The 24,245-nt window shown below is 42.8% G+C and overlaps 1 protein-coding gene across 5 annotated transcripts; it reads left to right on the forward strand.

The window, feature by feature from the left end:
* The first annotated feature begins 762 nt into the window (after positions 1 to 762).
* On the forward strand, positions 763 to 24,245 carry MAX (MYC associated factor X). Of its 5 annotated transcripts, XR_897297.2 has the most exons (6): positions 763 to 1,110; positions 1,844 to 1,870; positions 9,082 to 9,189; positions 21,403 to 21,526; positions 21,990 to 22,074; positions 22,752 to 24,245. XR_897297.2 is itself a non-coding variant. In XM_011384320.2 (5 exons), exons 1-5 carry the CDS (start codon positions 1,075 to 1,077, stop codon positions 22,934 to 22,936), a joined length of 486 nt encoding a protein of 161 aa, XP_011382622.1. In that variant the 5' UTR covers positions 769 to 1,074; the 3' UTR covers positions 22,937 to 24,245. The 5 variants fall into 5 exon arrangements, 4 of the variants coding, with proteins under 4 accessions (XP_011382622.1, XP_011382639.1, XP_011382631.1 ...); XM_011384320.2 differs by lacking the exon at positions 21,990 to 22,074 and having other exon boundaries at positions 769 to 1,110; positions 21,397 to 21,526; XM_011384329.2 differs by lacking the exon at positions 21,990 to 22,074 and having other exon boundaries at positions 814 to 1,110.

Below are 24,245 nucleotides of genomic sequence, written 5' to 3' on the forward strand. Positions count from 1 at the left end.
CAGTTTCCCGTTTTGATACTTTTTTGCAATTCTTAATTATGGTACTCTGAATTGGTGCACTTCCTAAACTGCCTGGGGTACCACAAACTCAGAAGAGCCTTTTACTTCCACATAAATGGTTGTTGAGGGTCGGGTGGATGGGGGTGGGGGCTGGGAAATGTATAAGCCTCACGTGAGCAGCAAGTATAGTCATTCCGGAAGATTCTCGCCTCTGGGAGCTGTCCCTCAGGGAGGCCCGTCATCCTGTCCCGCAACACCACACAACACCAGCCTTTAGTACCTCCCCACAGCCAGATTCCAAGGGTCCTCGTGGGCATCCTGGGCCGTGGCCCCTATTTTGCTGCAGCAGGATTCCCCCAGCTGGCAAGATATGCCCCAAGGCGCAGTGCAGGGCGACTCAGACATTAAGAAAACAAAGTAAAACCAGTCGCATCAAAGAGAGGCAGCGTTATTTAGGCAGCCGGCTACTCCCCCAGAGGCTCCACCCTGTCCCCTGGGCCCCGCGCCCGGGACTCAGCCGGTGCCCGGCTTCAGGCGCCCCAGCTCCCTCCACGTGTCCTGTCTTCCCAGCAGTCTCCACTGCCGCCTAGCAGGAACCTCCTGACAACTCGCGGTCTGCGGACTACGAGTCCCGGCAGGCACTGCGCCGCTTCTCTCTCCGCCCCCTCCGCGGGACACGCAGGCGCTCTGAGCACGGTCAACAAGCTGGGCTGGTGCCGACTACATGCAGTTCCTTACGGGATTTGTAGTTTTTCTGGCGCTAGCCGTGCGGCCAGTCAAAAGAACAAGAACTACAAGTCTCGGCGGCCCCAGCGAGACGAGCCCGGTCACGTGGCAAGGGGCCGACCGGGTGTGCGTGCCGCCGTTGATCGGTGCTGCAGTGAGGAGGTGGTTCTTGCCCGTGTTGTGTGTGTGTGTGCGTGTGTGTGTGTGAGTGTGTGAGTGAGAGAGCGAGTGAGTGAGTGTGTGTGTGGGGGGGGACTCGGCTTGTTGTTGTCGCTTGACTTCCCCCTCCCCTCCACCCTTCCCTCTTCCCCGCCGCCGCTGCAGTGGCCGCTCCCTGGGCCGTAGGAAATGAGCGATAACGATGACATCGAGGTGGAGAGCGACGTGAGTCCCGGGGCTTCTTCCTTCCCGTGCGGGTTGTCAGGCGGGTACAGCGGCTGGGGCTCTCAGCGGGGTGACGGCGGCAGGGGGCCGGGCAGCCGCCGCCTTCTTCCCCTCCCCCCACCCCCTGGGCTGGGACCGCCTCCTTCGCGCTCCGGGCTTGCACCCCTTCGGGCTCCTGGCCTGAGCGGCCTTCTGAGACTGGAGGTGGGGAGGAGACACGCGGCCTCTGGGACCCCTGCCCTCCCCCCGTGGAGGGGAGTGCTGTGACTTCACGTTCCCACCCTATCCCGCTCAGGATCTGGGGGACAGGGACCGAGTGCGCCGGGATCCCATTGTCCGAATCCTGGGGAAGGGGACGGCGCTCAGGACCTGCTCCATCGGTCCGCGATCCCCTCCTCCCTTGACCTGCGAATCCTGGAGAGAGGGGGTGAGGGAGGAGGGATAAGGTTTGGGAGTGCCCAGATGCCCCGAGCTGAGTCCGAGGGAAAGAGACAGTGCTCTGGCCCCCTCCGGCCTAGGTCGGATCCTGGAAGGAGGGGCGGCACTCGCGACCCCCCTGTCCAGCCACCGGATCCAGCAGGGGGGAATGAAGGCGTAGGGGAGGGAAGGGGGGGTCAGGCTGACTTCCCCACCCGCCGCTTCCTTCGCCGCCGGCATTTTCTTTCTTATTATTGAATGTGAAGTGTAAAAATAACTTCTATATTTTCTATTTTTTTTTTCTCTCTTATTCCAGGAAGAGCAACCGAGGTTTCAATCTGCGGTACGTCTCCTACTCTCCATTTCATTTTCATTTCCGTTCAGTTCTAATCCTTTTTGGGGTCAGAAAAAGATCATTCTATTACTTTTAATATTGTAGTAAACTCTCTTGTTAATTGCTAAGGTGAGGTGGGGCCTTGTTCTGGGGTTCTAGGCGGGGAGGCGGGTTTGCAAATCTCATAATTCTAGATTCTCAGGTGACGGGTTTCAGTGACTGTGTGAGAGGAGCAAAGAAATGAATCGTTCCGTAGTTGTCAGATGGAGGATCTAGCTGTTACAAGTTGGAAATGAGGAATAACATCATTCTAAAGTAAATTGTAGTAGCATTTCAGGGCAGAGTGGTCAGAAGATTTACTTTGGAATGAGTAGGTTCTAAACGGTATCTGCATAGTTATGTAAAGCCAAAGCCATATGCAATAATCACCTTTAACCAAAAGTCACATGACTGCGGTAGTCTTATAGAATCTAGCATGACATGGTATTTAATGCAAAAATTGGAAATGTAGAGGAGCCAAAGATTGAATAGGAAAAGTGTCATATACAGTTTATTGTGGTCTGACTGTATTTGAGTCGAAGAGGTAAAAAGAAAATAGAAAAATTGTTGAAGGAACGTGGCATTGTAGAGATAGTTTTGCCAAAAGGTGATGGTTGAGACCATAAAGTGTTCTCAGTAATTCCTCAGGTTTTTGATGTTAATGTTCTCAGTAGATCTGTGGATATAGATAAACACTAATACTGGCTTTGGAGTCTGAGACAGTCCTGTGGGCGTTCCATGAATAGATTAGAAAAAGAAAGAACAGACAGAAAATAAATCAGAATCAGGGAAATAGAAATAAGTATATCAAAGTGTCTAATATTTGACAGCTGGGAACAGTAATGGAGGTCAAAACTTCAGATGCCTCTGGAGCACCCAGGCAGTAAAATATGAATAGAGAGCAGAGGTGAAGACTAGGGTACATGTTATTTTTCTGATTTTTAAAATGATGTGTGGAACAATCAAGTTATTTGGGGGCTTGTTAGAATTTGCAGGATGCCACTTTGATACCTTTATCTAAGAATTTAATTACCACAAGATAAAAGCAAGCCTTCTTGTACCTTCATTAGAACAAGCAAAGATTCTTCAGTTTGTCCAAGCAGATAGGCATTAAGAAAAATTTTATTTATTAAGAGCTGATATTTCCATAAAATCAGAGGATGTAGTGGTTCTAGGAGTCTTAAAAATTATCCTTGACTAATAGTCACTAAAAAGAATTTATTTCTCCTTTAAGTATTATCAAATACTTATAATTTATACATACGTTTGAAAATTCAGTTCCTTGTTTCTCAGTTACTGTTATCACTAATAATGTGAACTTGGAGTTTCATGTTTGAGACTCAGTCTGTTTAAAATGTTTTGGGTTTTTTTCTCTCTCCAAATTGCCAGTTTTAAAATCCACCCCCGGGCTTCAGAGTTGGAGGATAGAGATTGGTTAAGTGTCCTTTGTAGAATCATTATTTGAATTGGAATTACATTGGCTTTTCAGTGAGAGAAAAGTTTTCTTTGTGAAATTTTGGCTTTCAGTTCTTCAAAGCTTTCTGCTTTTCAAAATATTCATCCACATGGGTGTTGATGTAAATTGCTTATTAAATTATTAAAATGTTTCCACCCTCCTAGAATGTTAATCTCATTGTTTTGTTTAGATATTTTTAGTTTGTGTTAAGGTGCCTTGGATTTTTCACTTTGATTTTGGGGGGTGGGCAAAGGAGCAGGTTTGACCCTTTGTGTTTAATTTGATACATCTACTTGCTGAGACTTTTAAATATTATCTGGCACAAGATAATCACAACAGCATGGAGAGAAGAAACAACAGACAAATTTTACAGTATATCAGTTATCATAAATAAACATTTAGCGTAAAAAAGATTTCATTATTTTTCTCTGTGAACACATCTATTTAGTTCCTGACATTTAGTATCGATAATAACCAGCATATTTTTTTTAAATTAGTGGGGGTACTATTCTTAAGCTTTGCCTTAGTTTAGAAAAGGATGCGGACTCTGAATAACCACATACTTAGGACTACAGAAGAACTTTTTAGAAGTTATATTGGGAGAAGGTTCTGAGTCCTAATATAAAAAGACAATCGTGGTTTATAATGTAACTACAATAGCTACGGCCTTACTGCATGAGAAACGTAGGATATTCCACAAGCACAGTTAGGAAGTGAAGCTAACTAACAGAAAGTGAAACTGATTTAATGAATATTTTTTTCTGTTGCCTCAGTGCAAACGCAAAAAGACAGCTTCTCCAGTGACCAATAAACTGTTAAAGGAAGTAACCCCAAACAATATATTTTTTTGCCAAATTTAATACACCTCAGAATCCCACTGATGTTATTTTTATTATTTTTTTGGAGGGAAAGATTGCACTTTAAAGATAATTTTCTGGGACAGGTATATTTCATGCAAAGTGATCTCTTCACTTTATTTCTGTTTGGGAATTTCCTTTTGGAAAGAACGAAAGTATACTAAATATATAGAGTTAGTGTGTTGGTCAGGAAACCCAGGGCCTTTTTCAACTTATCGTTCATGACAGCTGAACATTCTGCAGTTAGAATATACCTTTTAAGGGGTTTAAAAACAAATTTGTGCAATCTTGGCCTGTCTGGCATGAAATATTTTTAACTTCTCCGATCTCTTTGCTTCTTTAGGAATTGCAATGTATTCAGAAGGGAATGTTCTTGTTCACCTTTGATATTAGAATTTACTCAGGAAAGTACTGTCTGTTTTACCTGGAATTAGTTGCTTGGCAAAAGTGCTACATAATGCATATACATTGTGTCAGCTTAGAGTGTTGATAGTGATACAGAAATGCCTGGTTTGGTTCCTGAGTATGCCTGTTTGTTAGAAAAAAGGGTATTCTTAAATTTGTCTTTTCAAGATGCCAGTAATGGTGAAATAGCTGATCAAGGACTCCACCTTGGTTTTCAATTAAAATTTCCTGACCAAGGCATTTTCACTTTCTAAAATGATTATAATATGGTGGCATATTTAAATTATAGCATTCCCAACTTCTTTTAGGCATCAGTGATTTTTTTTTAAAGGCATTAAAAATGCATGTATTTATTAGATATTAGAAATGTATAAGAGACTTCAAGCAGGAGAGGTGTTGGGAAGTTGAAATTTATAGCTTTCTATTAAGGACCTTAGTGAGTTACTCATTTTAGCTGTCCATTTTTTCATGTTGTATTTTTTGTGTTGATTAAAATGAATGTTTTAAGCTGCTTAGAAATTCAGTTTTATTTATGCTATCCTCTTCCCATCTATCAGAAGTAATAAATAGATCTTTCTGTCGAGAATTTTGAGCCCGTATATTTCCACATTATTGTTTAATAAGAGTAGCTTATTAATAATCATCTTCCCTCTAAAATGCAACCTTCAAATTTCTTAAAGGCAATAAATGTTTAGTGGACAACTCTAATTCCCTATATGCTGAGAATTTTTTATATTGGAATTGAGAAGTCTCCCCTTGTAGATGAGGTTAGGTAGCCCGCAAGAAATGGCATTGTTCTGGAGAACCTGTGCATCCTTGAGTGATGGAGCATTTATTTCCCCATACTATTTGTCTACCTAGAACTTGCCAGAAATAAGGTTCTGTTGATGTAATGACTCAGATGAAGATGCATTCTCTATGCAGTAAGTTGAAAGGAAATAAAGAGATTCCCTTGAATTTTTAACAGACCTTACCTTGAGTGACCTGCCAGTATAGCCACTTCTTGGCTAACAAAACCATCTTTGCTTTCAACATTTAACAACATTTAAGATACACATGCTTGTTAGTAATGGAGATGGACAAATTGTAGGTGAAGATTTTTATTGTGGATGCTAGTATGGAAAGTTTGGTGGAAATAAAACTGAGAGGCTGAATAAAAACCTTGGCAGAGATGTCAAAGCTGGAAGCGATTTGGTGCTGGAGTTCCTGTTGAGCATCTGGGGGCCACTCTTCAGTTTCACTCAGCCTTTTAGTATTCCTCTTAGCCTGGGATGCCCTGAAGGAAGGGTTTTCTGGCAGAAATCACAAACCCAGTATACTTGAAGAGCAGCAGCATCCAGCCACTGCTCCAATAGGATGTAGAGGGGAGGCGTTTGGGGGCCTGCTTTCCAGCCAAGAATAGCTCCACTGTCCCCTAGAATTTGTTTGGTACCGCCCATCTTTTATAATCAAACATCTTTCTCAGAACAGGTGAGAGAAAGCTGGCTCATCTGTGTTGATCTTTATTTGTTCAAGACACCTGATTGTTTGCCCCTCTCCCCACTTAGCAAAACAACAACTAGTTTTGAGTTTGTGGGAAGATCTTAGTTGCCTTACACTAGGAGTCTTCACCCAGTTTTTCATTCTCAACTCTGAAATCTCAGCCCTTTCAAAAAGGGTTGCCAGCAAGTGAAAACAGTTAACAAAACAGTGATAAGCCTGGCAACTGGCCCTCCATTTGGGCGAATTAGTGGAAGGTGGGGTAACAGTGTTATCGGGCTGGATGGATCTGTCGTTTGGAAATGTTTCCCAAATAGAATTCTCTTCCTGTCTGAAGGTTTTTCATTTGCTCTTTCAAGCCACTAGAGGTATCACTTAGTTCAGAGTTGCCTGGAATTAGGCATGTTAGTTCTGCATATTTTTAACTTGTTTTTTCAAATGAGATTTGAGAAGGAGAAAATGCATCATTGCCATTGTCTCTGAGAGCTTAAAATTTACTCTGGTTAAGCATAGCAGCTTGGGGATGGACATGGCAGCAGGGATTGGTCTAAGATTCCACTCTTCTGCTAGTTAAATTGGACCTGGAACCACCACAGAAATTCCATCCACTACTTTGAGAACAACAGTCCCCTGCTCAGGCTTTCTACCGGGCAGTGGACTGCTGCCTTTCCTTGTTGAGCCAACTTCTCACACTTGGCTGGCTCTCCAGATGAAAAGCCAAGATTTCTGCTGATGGTCCTCAGCCAAGTTCACTTAACAATCCTCTAACCGAAAGTCTTGTCTATTTGAGTCCTTTCAGGGCTCAGTGAATGGGAAGGGGGTAGTGCATTGTGGGGTTGGTTTTGGTGTTAGATTATACTTAGCTCCACCCCTCCAATGCAGGCTTGAGTGAAACCAAATTCAACTTGATTCTAGTTTTTTCAGATTTGCTGGGCTCTCCCAGAAAGAAAACACACTTAGAATTTTATTTGTATCAACAAGAGGGATTGTGGGTAACGCTGGTGTCACTGCTTCTGTGCACACCTCTTAAGCTGGGAGGAGGGCCAGGAATGGGGTGATTTAGTAGACAGGAGTATCTTGGGCTGCTGCTGGAGACCAAAGCTGGGCAATTAATTTGCATGTAAATAAGCCATCTTAGGGAGTATGTAACAAACACAGGAGAGGCAGATAGATGCCAGATGCCATCTCTCAGCCTTCTAAGCTCTTTAAGTATAGTCCAGGTTAGAACCCAGCTCAACCTGTGTAGATGACTAGAGGGAACAGTAAGTTAGAAGAGGACTAGGTACTTAAATATGTTTAATTTCTCCAAGCTATTTTATACTGCTGTTAGAGGCATCTGCAGGTTTTTTTGCTCTAATTATGATATCACCTCTTGCTTCAGGTTATATGGTGTCCAAGCTTGATCGTTCCTCAGATTCCCCCATAAATTCCATATATCATTTAATAGTGAATTCAGACTTAACAAGATTAGGAGGGCTTTAGAAGTGCTCCAGGCATCTGCCCTGGAAATGAGTGCTATGCTCTGGAGAACGAAGGCTGTGATGGGAACCATGTGTCTGATTCAACAGAGCTATAGGAGAAGTGTTATGCTTGAGACCAGGAAGTGACTAAAATTACCACAGCTGCTCCCAGCCTCCTCTTCCTCTGTAATGACTCAGACTTTTAGGATTAGATAATAGAATTTCAAGTCGTCTCATTCCCACAACTCTTGTCTTTATAGATTTTTGTCTGTACATCTTGTCTAGTACAAGGATTCATTTTTGCTAAGGCTTTCTTTTTGCTAAGCCAAGTTATTTACTCTTATTGCTTCATTTTTAAAAGTATTGGTACTCTGTCTGAGAGATTAAAGCTACCTGAACTTCTTGTATACACATTTGCTGTTTAGGCTAGCTCAGTGTACCCTTGCGTAGTCAGGATAAATTAACAGAGTGTGTTATTTTTCATAATTCCCAGAGTATAAATGTGATAAGGTTCTTACGTTAGGTCGAGCATGTGTTCCTGTTCCATTTGGAGGGCATGCCCCTTTAATGTGGACCTGCTGAAGCTTTCTTGCAGTGCTCTCCAGCACTCTCTCTTCTGCCTGAAACCAGTGTATTTTGCCATTCCTGATTTGTTGGCAGTTGTGTTCTTTGTGAGTTTTAAGCAGGACAGGATAAAGACTTTGCTCCATGGGTATTTAGATACTACCAAGTAAGCATGACCTGCCACAGGTGCCTGAGGAAATTTATTCAGAGCATATGCGAGTCAGAAGAGTTGCCATCTAAGAACTAGCTTTCAGTCACAGCGTGTGTGGAAAAGCCCTTGGCAGGATAGCACCTTGTATCCACTTTAAAAGAATAGGAACTCGGAGTGCAGTTGGCATCTGTATCAGCTTTGTCATAATGATCTCAGATTCATGCATCTTGGTTTCCCAGAGGTTTTAGTTTCTATTGTATGTTTTGGTGAGAAAGTCTTAAACTAGAACCTTTGAACAAGCTGGAGACCAGAACAGACTCATGATGATGGGTTTCACATGGAAAGAAGCACCGCACCAATGACCTAACTTCATTCCTGGTTACCCATCCTGGGGAATCTCTTTACAGTGGGGCTGATCACATCTTATGAAGGGGCCCATTGAAGCTTTTCCCTGGTCACCTCCCAACCATGGACTGGCTGCTTTTCTGTCACATAAGTAAGTTATGGGTTAAGACTAATGTTGCAGGAGAGTCATACTTTGTCCCCCTGAATAACTTTTATTTTACTTATGCATGAGCTGGATGCATCGAGCTACTTTGGATGTTCCTGTCGCAAGCCTTGCCTCACCCCTTTCTCCCCCTTTAGCAGAGCCTAATTCTGGAGACTCCTAACTACCCACCTCGACAAAGCCTTCCTAGTCCAATCACCAGGGACTGCGCTGACAGCATATACTCCCAGGCTGTACCCACCTACCTTTACCAAGCAAAAGGAATGACTTCGCTGATGTGCTCTTTCTCCCATTCTTCTAGGCTGACAAACGGGCTCATCATAATGCACTGGAACGAAAACGTAGGGACCACATCAAAGATAGCTTTCACAGTTTGCGAGACTCGGTCCCATCACTCCAAGGAGAAAAGGTGAGTTTATTAAGAAAGCTGATTGCCCATCACTAGCTTGGAACTTGCTGTGGAGCATACTCATCTATCTGGAAAGAAATGTAGTCAGGGATATTAGGGTGACACGGTTTCCTTAAATTTTTATTCTTTGGGAGATCATCACACACCTTACCTACTCTAGTTTATTTTTAGCAAACAACATGAGATGTAATGTGGCTGCTTGTAAGACATCAGTAAAAGTTGTCTTTTAAACTTAGTATTATTTGTAATAAGTTACTCATTCAGAAAATTATATAACAATACACTATAGTATCGAAAGTCACCTGTAATAGTTTGGGATAACACTAAGGATTCCTGAGGTCAGTGATGCCCTAGAACTTGATGAGAATTTCTTGTGTATGGTTCAAAGTTAGTACTTATCTTAAATGAAACCTCCCAGGAATGTGTGTGCACCAGTCTGGACACCAATGATCTTCCCATCCCAACAGCTGTTACTTCAAAGGCGTGTAAAGAGCATTTTAAGCTGTAGGACAAATGATTTGGGTAAAAAGCTATGTTCAAAAGAAATAGAAGAGAGAAAAATTACTGCTCTTCTCCCACCTCATACCCTACTGGTGGCCTTCCAGAAACTAATTTTTTCCCTGGAGAGGTAGGCACCAGCTGTTTCTACATTCGAAAAACAAAGTTGGAAGCTTTGAGTAAAAAGCTTGTGGATTAGGGTCACTCCTTGGGATTTGGAGAAAACATCTGTTTACATGGTTAGTTCTATCCTTGACACAGAATGTAGCTGGCTGGTCTTTGCTGCAGTTCAGCGGTGTAAGTGGCAAACTGGGCAGAGGACCTGCGTTTTTTTGGTTCAATGATCCATTCTTTAAAGAAGCAGCCATTTTTAAAAAAATAGTTGCTCTCACATGTGCTTTAAATGGATCTCCTGATTTAGTTCTGTGTTGGGGGTCCTGGGTTTGTTTGGTTATCCAGAATCAAATTTGGAACCATTATGGTCATGTTTATACTACCACTCTGCTAAGTCATGTTCTTTATACCTTATCTGAGGTGTGGCTTTCTATGTGGTTGAAGCATGGGGTAGGTCTGACCTTTATAAAAACAATAAAACAGGCCATGTGAATACCTAGTATTGCAAAACTTGAATTTGCCATGGGTTAGGCCTACTTAGTGGACTTGGTTTAATGGCCTTGGACCAAGGTTCTTACCTGGAATGACAACATTCCTGGGTACAACACTGTCTAAGCACTACAGGAAATCTTTATGATGGGGACAGAGACTCACCCTTTTAGTCAAAGTACACATGCGCAAAGGATTATCTCTAGTGCTAGTCTGAAATGTGGGGTGTCAGTTATTTATTCATATGCCATGGTATAACTTAAAATACCTTGGTCAACTAAATGGACAAGAGCTGCCTTCTCTTCAAAGCCTCACATCTAACCAGGAATGGCGCCAAGGCTGTATTTCCGCAAGATGTGGCCTATGGACCACTCACGTCAGAATCACTATTGAATCCACCTTTCTGGAGGTGGGCCTGCAGATCTGTATTTGTAACAAGCAGATGATTCTTAGGCATTCTTAAGTTTGAGAACACTTTGAGAGGGAGGGTCATAGATGCTCAACTATACCTTTTTTCTTTATTCAGCCTTATTTTACATTGCTAGGACATTCATATGTCCTTAAAATCGCATTGTCTTTAAAATCACATTTTCCTAAATCTTGTTGTTTCCTTTCTTTAAGGAAGTTGATGATTTGAAGTTGGTAGCCTTACAAACTGAATAGTTTGTCATTGGTTGGGGTCCATTCATTTATTTATTCGCTCATTCCATTCAGCAAATATTTATTGAGGGTTACATGCTGGGCACTGTTCTGGATATTAGGAATACAGCAGTGAACAAAACAGACAAAAGGAGAAGCTCTTATTCTGATGAGAAAAAGATAGAAAATGAACTAATAACTAAAAATATATTCAGTATGTCAGATAAGTGCTATGAAGAAAATTGAACAGGAAGGAAGGGTTGCAGTTTTCATTAAGGCAGACAAGAAAACTCACTGGCAAGGGAACATTTGAGCAAAGATTTGAAAGAAATGAAGGAAAGAACCATACATCTATCTGATGATGAGCATCTCAAGCAGACATAGGGTGAATGTAATAGCTCAGATGCAGGAACTGGGAGCATTCCTGGGTCCCCTTCAAGGAGAACAGAGGCCAGAGTAGCTGGAATGGAAGGAGATGGGGTCAGAGAAATAGACTAGAAGACAGGAGTGGTTGAAGGGTTAGATTTCATAGAGCCCATCAACAGTTCACAGGTGCCTTTCCAACTTCAGAATCCTGTCCTGTGTTTCAATCCACATATTTCACACTGAGCGTGAGTGAAGGAAATGGCTCTTAGCTCTGGTGGGGCCCCAGCCCTTTCCTATCTAAATTCCACGACCTTCATTAATCTTGTCTGCCAGCACTGTTTCACAGGTGCTACAGGGAGTCTTTCAGAATACTTTGGTCTCAACTTCCGAGTTCTCACTAAATGTTGCAATTTTTTTTTCAAATGTGGTATTTGAACCAAAGGAAATTAGCTAATTCTTGATTTGGATTGCAGTAATTAAGGTTGTGACATTATAAATAATCTTGAAATGATGATTTTACCTAGTGAGTTTTAGGGAGCTTAGATCAGGTTCTTGAAGGGAAGGCCTCCAGTCTCTTGTGACTTCTCATTTACTATTTGGATTGTCTATAACATGTATCTTAAGCCTTTTGTTTTTTAAAGAGAAACCAATACTGATTGAATTAGATCCTAACCAAGAATGGGGGGATGCTTATATTTAAAAAAATAGGTTTACACGTTAGACCCAAACTCCATTTATGCTTGTTTCCTATGTTTTTACTGTAACACAAACATCATAAAGAATGGTCATCTTTTGCTTAAGTAAAAAAATCAGTGATGATAACTGTATTGCAATATAAAATTAAGTCAGCACAGCAATTCTGTGAGGTGAATATTATGCTACTGTTGAACAATTACTATTGCGCCTTGCTCCTGCCATCATTACTGTGTCAGAGGAAACAGGCCCAAGATCATGATTTTTCTGTAGCTTGACAGGGACTAGAACTCAGGCCTGCTGATTGCCAGGTTTTATTTTTCTACCACACCGTAGGGGTAAATAGTTTAAGGATACAGGTGCTCCTCGACTTATGAAGACGTTACATCCCAATAAACCCATCACAGTTTTTCATAAGTCGAAAATGCATTTAATACAGTTAATCTACTGAACGTCATAGATTAGCCTAGCCTGCCTTACATGTGTTCATAACACAATATCCAAAAAAAAAACACTGGCGACATAGTGCACTATAGATTATCAGTTATTAACCCTCAGGATCATGTGCCTGACTGGGAGCTGTGGCTCCCTGCTATTGCCCAGTTTCATGAGAATTGTATTGCATATCCCCGCCCAGGAAAAGATCAGTGTGTATTGCTTTCCCACCATGCAAAGATGAAAAATCCTAAGTCAAACTATCAAAAGTTAAAGACTGTATTTTAAAGAAGTCTTGCTTAAATATTTGTATCTATATACTTTACATGGGGAGCTTCACCTGAATAGATCCAGTAATCTTGGCAGTATGTCATACTGAGGCTCCTACTAAAATACTGTCCTCTGAAATGGCATATATAGGTAACACTGAAGTGCAGAGATTATTTAAAGATTATAAATTTTTCTGAGTCCACATCTATTTCTTTTCTGAGAAATAGACCTTATAGTTGATGGTACATTTTGGCATTGCCATAGTCCCCAGTGTTAGCAAGTGGGCTCTAGAACTCTGTTGTTTTAGTCTTTTGTTTCTCATGTAGTTTTTCAGCTGGACATTTTTACTGGGAAAAAATGGGATGGAATAAGAACCATCAGCCAGTCAACCAGAGTAAGGGAGTATCAGAGCAAGAACAAGTGTGGCCCCATTTCTTATAGGAAGACATTACTTTTTTTGAACAGAATTATTATTTGTTTTAAAGGTCTTAGTTTGGGTACTAACTGGGGAGTGTTGTCCTGTGGCTTACTGGCACTGAGCTTAGACCTGGTGGCCAGCCCATCAGTTTGCCTTTCTTTACATGGGGATGTCATTCTGCCCTCCACCCCATAAGTTGGCCCCAGCACCTAAACCAGAGTGATTACATCCAGTCACACTTTCCTTATCCTGGTTGACTTTAGTGATAAAAGGTTCTATTTCAGCATTGCCATTTGTGCTGTGCAGGGGTTTATAGATATTTGTCATCTTTTAAGTTTCTTGCTAAATGCCTGTTTACCATATTTTAATTGTTCTCACAGGCATTTGTGCTCTGGATTTCTCCTTTCTGAATAGAGCTTTGTTAAAAAGAAAGAATATAACCTAAAATAAAAATAAAAACAGGGTTTCTTGTCATCATTAAGTTCAGAATTCCTTCATTTTGGGTGAGAATATTAGGGCACTGCCTCTGTCAGCTCCTGTCACAGACCCTGGCACATGGTAGTTCCCAGTAGGTAACTGAAGTGAGCGCCAGAGGAAACAGCGGGATTGCTCAGCCCTTTAATGAAAACAGCAACAGCCAACATGGTTGTGCTCACCTGCTTAATTAAGAGCCATGTAAGTGCTGTAGAGGTTTAAAAGGTATGATAGATGATGTCTACTCTTGAGGGTCTTGTGTTTTTGTTAGAGAGGATTATTCCTAACAATTAACAATGATAAGACAACACTATGATCATCAAGTAAGAGGTTTAAACACTGAGCTAATCGGTTTCTTTTCTATTAAAGCTTGGTTTCCTTAACAGGTAGATTTTGAAACCAAATAGCTAACGTCATGAGTCATGATTCTTACCGTTAAAGATCAGTCTCACTTTTAAATCCACTGTGACTGGGGCACTTACCCAGTTATAATCATACATATATTTGCTTTATGAATATCTGCCATCTCCCACACCATATCATAAGTACCATGAAGGCAGGGAAAACATCATCTTTTGGTCACATTTCTTCCCTCAGGACCTGACACACAGTAGAGAGCAGCGTGAGTATTTATTAACTGAAGGAAGGAGGCCCCTCTCCATCCTGGCCATGTTACACGAGAAGAGGCTCATTCTGGTGGACACCTTTTAAGATGCAGTGTCTTCAGCAGCACTGTTTCTACATCATATCTGGGCTGCTAGAGAGATTATCTCTTAAATGAAAAGTAAACCACAGTCCTAGCTGTTTTACCTCACTACTCATTAAGGTTATGATCTGGCCAGACACCAAATTGGACAGTTTTTTTTTTTTTCTTAAATTGTCTACATCTTTAATTGTCCATGATTGCCCAAGTTTCCCTTAAGTTTTGGGCTCAGCAACTGTAAATGTATTGAATTCTTTGTAAGCTATGTGTGTGCTGCTGAAAACTTACTAGGGCTTTTCAGTGCCCATCAAGGTAAGGGCTGATGGGCACCTTGTCCTCTAAATAAGGTACCCAACTTGCCTTCCTGCTTTTTTTCCTCCTTCCCTTACAGTGGGAGGGTGTATACCCTCTTCTCTTTCCCCAGGAATGTCATTCTGTTTATCTGAGTTCTTTCCACAAGGTATTACTCCAGCCTCACTGCCTAAATGATGTCGGGGTTTTGTGAAGAGACCCACTCACAGGCCCATCTAGCCTGAGCATTCTTTTCCTGCTCGTGTGTTTCCATGTGTTTCTCTCAGCTGGTCAGTCTCCACTTGCCCACCTTCAAGGCCCATATCAACACTTCACTGCCCTGAAGAACCCCATGGTTTCACTCTCCTTTTAATCCCAATTGCCCATTGTGGAGCCTATCCTTCCTTCTTCCTGTGATGGATCATCACAACGAGAGAGTGCACTCCTTGAAGGCAGAAGCGTCGTCTACCCTTCTGGAAGTCTCTGCAGTGCAGAGTTGGGGAGAGCTTACTCCATGGAGAAGAATAGAGAGCCAGGAAATTCTACCTAATGCTTTTTCCCTCCTCAGACTTGGAAGGATAAGGATTGGTTACTAGGCATTCCCTTTAGCATTTTCCTTTTTTTTCCTCTAACAAAATTGCAAAAATTTTAGAAAAATGGGAAGAAATGAGAACAGCTCCCCCCAACACAGCTACAACCTTTCCTTTATTCTAAGTTGATAAGACATACATTGCCCAATAGAAGTTTAATGTGAGCCACAAATACATTTAAATATAATTGAAATACAATTAAAATTTCTAATTGACACAGTAAAAAAGTAAAATAATAAGTGAAATTAATAATATATTTAACTTAATATGCAAAATTATGGCTTTAATATGTAATCAATATATTAAAAGTTACTAATGAGCTATTTTACATTATTTTCTTGGACTGTCTTAAAATTCCAGCATGTATTTTATACTTATAGTGCATCTCAATTCAGACTAGTCACAGTTCAGTTGCTTATTAGCCACATGTGGCTAGTGGGTATCATATTGCACAGTGCAATTTAAAGATTCACTCCACCCCAGACCCCATTTTAATATGACTGAAATTGGGTGCCATCTTAAAGTGGATGTCAGAAGAAACTTGCCTCCTTTTTTTCTCCCCTACCAAAAGCCGCTCTTATTAAATTATGGAATTATTGATAGAGTGTAAGAAGCAAGGAAATAATAGGGTCTGGGTATTCTCTTTTGATCTCTTCGTATACATGTTTATGTGGGTAAAATTTTATAGCTTGCTGTTGTCATATAACATGCTTTTCCCCCCAGGTGAAAAGATGTTTATATTTAGTCATTAGACATGTTTCTGTTGGCCATTTAGGTTGCTTCCAATTTTTTATTTTTACAAATAATGTGGTGATGACTACCTTGATATATGAGGTGGTTTCCACAGAATAGATTTCCAGAACTTGGATTGCTGGGTCTAGGGGTAAGAACAGCTGGTTTTTTGCTGTGTGTTGTCAAAATGCTTTCCAGAAGGATTGTTTTTGTGTCTTCTTTCTTATATTTCTTTTTCAAGCAAATTCTAAAGACTAATCTTTTGGTAGTATCTTCTGAGAATACAGATTTTACCAACATTGGAATTTTTTTTTTTTTTTTTTTTTGGAGGGGTGACTAGTTCAGTAAGTAGGCAAAAGGTAGTAATTTTTTATTTCGTTTATTACCAGTGAGATTAAATTTTTTTCCACATGTTTATTTACTAGCAGTAATTCCTCTGGGTAACTGTGCTCCTGTCCTACGTGGTCAAAGTTGGAAGGAAGAGTCACATCTACATTTCAAACTACCAAGGGCACAAGGAAAAAGAATACAGAATTTGAAACATAATTTTTGTTGACCATTAAACAAATGTCTGACTCCTCTCTTTAGCCCCTTAAAGGTCACGATAGCTCCGCCTTCCCCTAGAAATCAACAAAAAGGTTTTCTGGGGAGGTTTGGGGAGGGCCTGGCAGCAGGAAGCCTTTGAGGGGGTCACGTAGCTGTGCTCACTCTGACCCCCTTCCAGCCTCCCTTGTTGACACTGATGGGCTTTCATATTGGGATGAACTAATTTAATGCAGAGCCACATTTATTGTGTAGATTCCCTAAGTTTTGTTTTCAGAAGATGGCTATTCAAATGGAAATGTATACTGGCTTTGCCCTAGCCTTCCCTTTAATATGTATAAAAGCTTGGGCTGGTTTCTGAAAATTTGGCTTTATTTTCTTTAAAATAATTAGTATGAAGTAAAATAGGTGTCACTTGGTGACTTGGGCAGTAGTTCTTTTTTCATTCCCCAGGACACAGCATTTCAGGTCTTGGGGTAAAAAGGCAGCTGTAACATTAGCCCAGTAGGATCTGATTTTGACAGTGAGGAAGAAAAGTGAGAAATATAGCTAAGATCATCATTTCTCGAGTCAGCATTAGGGCCCTAGAGAATAGCAATGGTGTTCCTAACGTTAACCACTCTTTTCTTCCTCACCCCTCCCAGTCTGCTTTCTAAAACAACTTGGAGTTTTACACAAATCCAGGTTACTGTAATATGATTTATAACTCCAGAAATGCGTGGAACTCCTGCCTTATATGAAAAGTTTTGAGAACCACTGCCTTAGATGGTAGTTAGTAACATTGGAGGTCATCCTAAGCATCAGCGTTAACTACTTCAAGAATCATTTGGGGCCTTAAAAACGGTACAAATTAGTGTGAAACTCTTGGGTTTAGGGCCTTTGGTGAAATATGTAGTCAGTTCTTGCTTCGACATGCGAGCTGGGTGCACTCTGTTCCCAAGCAGAGTTCTGTTCAAGTGGGTGCCTCTGGAAGCTGGATTGACCTTTTTCTCTGTTTCCTTGTTGCTGTGGGCAGGGATGTTGATGGGCAAACAGCTACAGCATGAGCAGGAGAAGGAGCAGGAACCTGCTGGGCCTCTCGGCCAGACGGGGTCTTCTCCATTGTCCATTTAGGTTTTACCCTTTTTAAGTAATGAAGCCAAATCACTGTGGGAACTGGCAATTCCCTTCCCCTGGGGCCAGGTTCAGCCAATTCTCTTAGGCTATCTTGCATCTTTAGGCTTTTCTTGTTTGCTTTTTCTCTGCTAGAAGCCTATTTGGTTTTCACCTGTCTTTAAAAAGAAAAAGGAAAACAGTCTTCCTTCAATGCTGCTATTACAAGCTACTTTTTTTTTTTTCATTTTTTTCAACCTAATTCTAAAAACTAGTCTTCATATTTGCTTCAGCTTCAACTTACTTCTGTATCCATAATCCGTGTAGAGATGATTTACCTAAACTCTCAGTTCTTCAGGAAGACCACCCTCACCAGGGTCTTCATTGACATCCTTGTGGACAAATCAGGTGGCTCTTTAATAGTCCTTTCCCTCCTCAAAATCTTCTCTTCATGACTGTACTGTCTCTCTAAATCTGTTGATCTTTTTTATTAGTTCCACAGCTCTCTTTTGTGTCCCCAAAATGTGGGTGTCCTGGAGGCCTGAGTTAAATTCTGCTCTGCTATCTAGTAGTTAAGTAACATTAGGTAAGTTACAGTTCCGTGTCTCAGTTTTCTCATTTATGAAATAGGAGAAATAATGCATCAGAGGTTGTGTGAGGATGCCTGGCATTTAGTAAGTATTCAGTAATTATTAGCTGTTGCCATCATCATCATCATTTGTATTGCATGTGCAACCATGGCTTTGGAACAAGATCTGCCAAGACTGTCTGATATCCTTTTGTGTTGTTCCCAAAGGTGAAGGAGAGACCTGAGGGGCCACTTTGCATTAACTCACACTGCAACATAGAAGGCTCAGTACCTCTTGAGTCTCCCCTCAGCCACAGTTCATCCTGTCCCATAGCTGTGTCCAAACCATTGAAGAGATCTGTTTCTGCTCTGAAAGGCAGCATTAGAATTAGTGCCTTCTAATTATAAAAACTAACAGGAAAAAAAATTACTCAGGTCTCCAAAGGCAGGAGTTGATCTGTGGACCTGTTGATTTACCACGTTTTATCTGCTCAGGCACACTCACATACAGACTGCCGACTCAGCCAACTGATCCCACTGTAGAAGAAGAAACTGAAAGCCCGGGGCCCCTCCATGGTCCATTGTGTAAAGCCCAGTGGTTTTGCTGGCCTTGTGTTTCCCGTTCACGTAGTATAAACTCGTAAAGGCAAGGAAGCACCTTCCCATGTGTCTGATCACATAGTCATGTATGGTTTGGAAGCTGAGAGGAAGGAATTTTGGATGAGTCTGGCATTTTCTGGCTTCAGCCCTTTGCTTTTTCTTCCCTGGACTAGATGATGTACATGTAAATTTTGAGGAGTTTTGTATTTTGTGCCTTAAATTTTTTCTTGTTGAATTTTACTTCCTGATGAGTACCCTGGGAAGAGCAAAATAAAGTTAGTCGAGTCATTATTTTGGACTTGCTAAGGAGTCAAGGGCACCCCAAGTGACCTGGGGTTGTGCTTTCAATTGGGATGGAAGAAAGGCTATGCTTAGTGTTCTGAAGGCCTTGTGCTGGGTTTGTACCAGTCCAGCTTTCTTTGGGGACCTCATGTTCCCAAGGCACACTGTGTCATTCGTTAAATTATCAAACTGAACATTTGAAAGTTCTCTCTCATTCAGAGATTTTGCTTTTTTCCCCTTGTCCCTGATGTAAATGAGTAGTTAAATAAGAACTAATGTTGCTTTCTGGGACTTGTTAATTGAAAAAGGGGGTGGGCGAATGTAAAGAGAGACTGCGATGTAAATATGCATAGCAGTTAGATCAGTGATGGAGTACATAGAGTTTGGAGGGCTAGGTGAGACCTGAGAGAAATATTATGCCTGCAGTCACAGAGCCCATTAATGACAGAGCCTAGAATGCACTTGACTTTCGGATTCCTAAACTCTTCCTGGCCCTCTGCTACTTATCCTACAGTGCTTATTTGTATTTCCATCTCCAGCATCCAGAGAGGCAGGGTATTTTAATTAGTCTTTTCTAACGGTGTGCCCTTTTTTTTTTTTTCCCACTTTGTCACCTAATAGACCCTCATAAGTCCCCTTTAACAGAAATGAGAAACAGCATCTGAAGTAGCCTTGCAACCAGAGTTGCAAGTCCCCATTGCTAGGTATTCTCATTTCTTTCTATACAACCTGGCTTTGGCTCCACCCTTATGCCCTTGCCTGTGCTATTCTCCCAGCCCAAAGTAACCCTTTTCCAGCAATTCCACCTCAGTCTAACCCAAGGTTCACTACTTCAGATGGGAGCGTGTGTGTGCACGTGTGTGTGTGTGTGCCCAAGCATAGCCAAGGCCAGTGCCTGGCACACAGTAGGTAATTGCCCCAGCCAAAAGCCATCTTTTTTGTGGCTTTTCTAATCTACTTAATACCTAGTCTGTACTACTCAAGTTATATTTGTTGGTACTGCCCCATGATTTGTCTGTGTATAAATATATTTGTCTCAAGTAGATAGTAAGTAAATATCTGGGCAAATGAAGCCATGATTAATACATTTTGTTTCCCCACAGTGTCTGCTCAGTACCTTACACATAATTCACACTAGATGAAAATGGTTGGCTATGAACAATTTCCATTCGAGGAAGTTGCCTTAAGGGTGCTGTAAGAGGAAAGCCTAGAAATTCTAGTACTTATGAGGACTGGTGAATAAACCCAGGCCTTGCAAACATCTCGAATGCCCAGCCCAGCCCAGGGTCTATAAATTGAGATTCTCAGTATTTAATACAAGTGAATTTAGTTTTGCTAGCCTGAGTGGATGTTTTCTTGGCCCTTTCCCCTGACAGTGTTCTGGTTCAGGACCCACTGGGATTGTAATACAGAATTGGTCGAGTACTGCCCTTCCCTGAGTAAGAAGTTGTGCTACTTCTCAGGAGCCTGAGTGGCATGAATGCCACACTTCAACTACTAGACTACCCTGCCTTGGGCTTCAGTTCTCTTGGCTTTTATACTATTGCAGCAATTCACCTGGTTGGCTGCTTGGCCATGTGTAACTCTGGCCATGTTTGCAGTGTGGAGGGAATCTTCCACGGGCAAAGTAATATGACATCCATTTTATTGGCTTAGCAACTTGTTCTTCGGACAGGGCACTGCCTGAGCTACCCACAGCCATTGTATAGGTGTGGTTGCTTCCTGAAATGACCCAATCTCATGCCCTTCCTGTGTTGACAAGAGGCTCTGACAGCTTTCACGAAAGTCTTTTTAGCCAACAAGGCTGAAATAGTGACACAGCAGCATGGCTTAGCTGGAAATAGTTAATGGTCTGAGGATTCGGCTGAATTCTAGGACCTTGTTGAAAACCTTTTTCTTCACTCACATCTAAGCCAACTCCAGCCAAGATCTTGCTCTTATCTTTCTGGAGCAGTTGCCTGTAGTCAGGCCCCAGCAGAGAATGAGTGGCCTCAGCTCTCAGTTAAGTAGCGTTTTCACATTTTCAGACATAGCCAGGCCAGAGACTTGAAAGCAACCTAAAGAACCAAAGGGGATGGGAGATGTGGAGTACAAGTTCAGGAGTCAGACGGACCTGAGTTTAAATCCAGGCTCTACCACTGTCTAGCTGGTGATTTCAAATAAACCAGTAAACTTATCTGAGCCTCGAGTTCCTGTAGAGCTACCTTTCTGAGTGCTGGTGAGGTAAGCTGGTGAGAAAGCACTTGGCACCTTGACTGGCACAAAGAAGACTCTCAGTAGCAATTACTTTGTTTCCTCAGCCTTGTCCCACCTCACCCTCCAGTTTCCCTTCCCCCATGCTGCTGTTGCAGAAAGTTTTCTCACTGCTTGGACTAGGTCTTTATTTTGTTCCCTGTTTTTTCTCCTATTGCAACAGGCATCCCGGGCCCAAATCCTAGACAAAGCCACAGAGTATATCCAGTATATGCGAAGGAAAAACCACACACACCAGCAAGATATTGATGACCTCAAGCGGCAGAATGCTCTTCTGGAGCAGCAAGGTGAGCACCTGAGCTTGTGGGGCAGCTGGCCCTGCTGTGCTCCAGCCAGGTCAGGGCTTCGCATCTGGAGTCAGAGCCAGTTACGGAGCGTGCACTCCTAAGCGGCTGCAGCCCTGCCTGTGGGGCCTGAGTAGTTGAGCGTTAGAGCTATCCAGAGGAAGGACCTGAGCCGCCGGTGAGGGAGCGGTGGTCTAGGGGTTGGACATCTGGAGACTTGTTTCTAACCTGATTTCTCCCCTTTTGGGGGCTCAGGTGTTCTGCCTGTAGTAGGAGTCACACCTGTATCAGGTGTCTCAAAGAGCTGAGGTCTTGGATTGGAGTGTGCTGTGTAAGTACCAGAAACTCCAGGGATTCAGGGACAGTGAGCTCTTCCCATTGTCAATGGTAGTCCAATCAGGGCAGCCTATGGGCCAGGCCCATGCTGTTCTCCAATGCTCACATCCGCCTTTTCCTACAACCACAGGGGAAAGCGAGAGCTGATCAAGTTCTTTGTTCCTGGGGAATTCACTTCTCTTCCTCCCTCATGGAAGATGCAAGTAAAAGGAAATGCAAGTAACCACCTGGGTTAGAACACCTCAAATAAAATAAAATAAATAAATGGGTTGACCTTTCACGCTCAAGATGAGCTAAACCAAGGGATGGGCAGAGGGAGGCGGCAGCGGGTTGGTTTCTGGGCCAAGCAGCCTGCATGTAGGGGCTGTGTCGAAAGGCCCAGGTATTCGTGTGTATTGGTGACTTGCTTCCAAATGTCCAGCTTGTCTTTCCAAGTGGATCTTGTATATGAGAGCTAAGCCAAAACTTTTCTTTGGCTGATACATCTTATGCCATCCTTTCCTGCTGTTGTGTAGCCTTCACACCCTTGTAGTTCCTGGCATTGCCAGGCCAGCTTCTCCTCTCACTGTACTGTTGGGTCCCACAGGGAACTCACGCTCCTGCCTCTACACTGGGCTTCCAAGGCAGGACGGTGACATCACATGCCTTCTCTTTAGGGTTGGGTGACATTGCAGAGTGGCTGGCCATTTCTCCTGGGCTCCCAGGTCTGGCCAGGAAAGAGGGAAATGAAGTGTGCTGGTGGAACAGCCACCAGAAGGGAGTTATTTCTGAGCCACCCTGAGCCTCAGGGGCCATGAAGCCCTTCGGAAGAACAGGCTGGACCCTGAGCTGAGACTCGATTACTCCCCTGGTCCCCAGAAGGCTATAACCCGCTCGCTTGGTTGCCTTTCAGTCCGTGCACTGGAGAAGGCGAGGTCGAGTGCCCAACTGCAGACCAACTACCCCTCCTCAGACAACAGCCTCTACACCAACGCCAAGGGCAGCACCATCTCTGCCTTCGATGGGGGCTCGGACTCTAGCTCGGAGTCAGAGCCCGAAGAGCCCCAAAGCAGGAAGAAGCTCCGGATGGACAGCTAAGCTCCGTGGGGCAGGCCAGCAATAAAAACTGTCTCCTCCGTCGTCTCATCCTCCTTTCAGTTCATCCTTAGAACCCTCAGAACCATTTAAGAGACTCTTATTTTTTTTCCTCTTTTTTTTTTTTTTTTAAATTTTATTTTTACGTAGAAGCTCTTGGACAACAGCTCTCGTTCTCCTTCCCCATTCCCACTATTTTTTTTTTTTATGTTTCCCTTCAGGGATTCCCTGTCCCCACCAGGAATTTTAAACCAAAACACCCCAACTTGGCAGCTTTTTCTGTGGAGGACAGACGGCCGGCTAGACCTCTGAGCACATGGTGTTCTGACTACCCACCAGCTCCTCCAGCCCTGCCGGGCACAGGCCCGGCATACTCCTGCCCCTCCAGGCCTCTCTTCCTGGCCACCCTCACCTCTGTTTGATAGACTTTGTGAATCTGTGGACTGCTCTGCTTTAAGAAGATGACCAATTTAAGAAGTAATCAGAATTACCCCTTCTTCTTTTTAAGGATTTTTTTTCTAAAAAGCTATTTATTGCTCCTATTGAAAGACCAGATCCTTGAAGAAGCTTGTGGTATGAAAGGAAGTGGGGACAGATTTGCAGCGCAGTCTGGCCTGTTGCACTCCTGCTTCTCTCAGCCAGCCTTAGGGAAGGCCGCGTGACACTCGTGTGGTATGTGTGGGGGATGGCAGCAGTGAAGCGGTAGCCGCCAGAGGGTACTAGGGGGTGGGACAAGGAGGGAGGATTGGGCCGGGTAGAGGTTTTGTATTGAGGGCCAGTGATGATGTTTTGATATTTATTTCCTGCTACTAAAATTTGAATCTGAATGAATTGTGTCTATTTCTGATGATGTTATTGCAAAGCAACAGCTTCCTAAAGTAATGATCAAATCTTCCTTTCTTTCCGTGTGTATTTCTAAGAAATAGAGCCAACTGATTTTGTATGTAAATACCAAGAGCAATTTACCTGGTACTAAACCCGCACCCCAGTGCGGCCCCTTCCCCGCCCTCGCCCCACTCCCTTTCCGACTGTCCTGGAACTCATCCCCATTGTGTGATCCAGCCCTGGTTCTGGCTGCGGTCAGCAGATCCCAGTGAAGGGTTTTGTGTGTTTAGGCCTCATTTCTTTGTCTTTTTCCTACTTCGTTCCCGGCATTTGCTGATTTCTAGTGTATACTCTGTAGTCTCAGTCCGTGTTTGATTCCATTCCACGGAAATAAAAAGTATGTTGTACATACTGCCGAAGAATTGTCTTGCAAGTTAAGGCTTCCCCCTTTACTATAAGACTATAAATAAAAACTTATTTTATCCTT

This window comes from Pteropus vampyrus, unplaced genomic scaffold (assembly GCF_000151845.1).
Source record: "Pteropus vampyrus isolate Shadow unplaced genomic scaffold, Pvam_2.0 Scaffold15, whole genome shotgun sequence".
NCBI classification, from domain to species: domain Eukaryota; kingdom Metazoa; phylum Chordata; class Mammalia; order Chiroptera; family Pteropodidae; genus Pteropus; species Pteropus vampyrus.

Bases quoted from the DNA above. Each gene is read 5' to 3' on its own strand.
- MAX (XM_011384320.2), top strand. From the start codon at position 1,075: ATGAGCGATAACGATGACATCGAGGTGGAGAGCGAC. The intron at 1,111-1,843 runs GTGAGTCCCGGG...CTCTTATTCCAG, and splicing joins ACATCGAGGTGGAGAGCGAC to GAAGAGCAACCGAGGTTTCA. The intron at 21,527-22,751 runs GTGAGCACCTGA...GTTGCCTTTCAG, and splicing joins TGCTCTTCTGGAGCAGCAAG to TCCGTGCACTGGAGAAGGCG.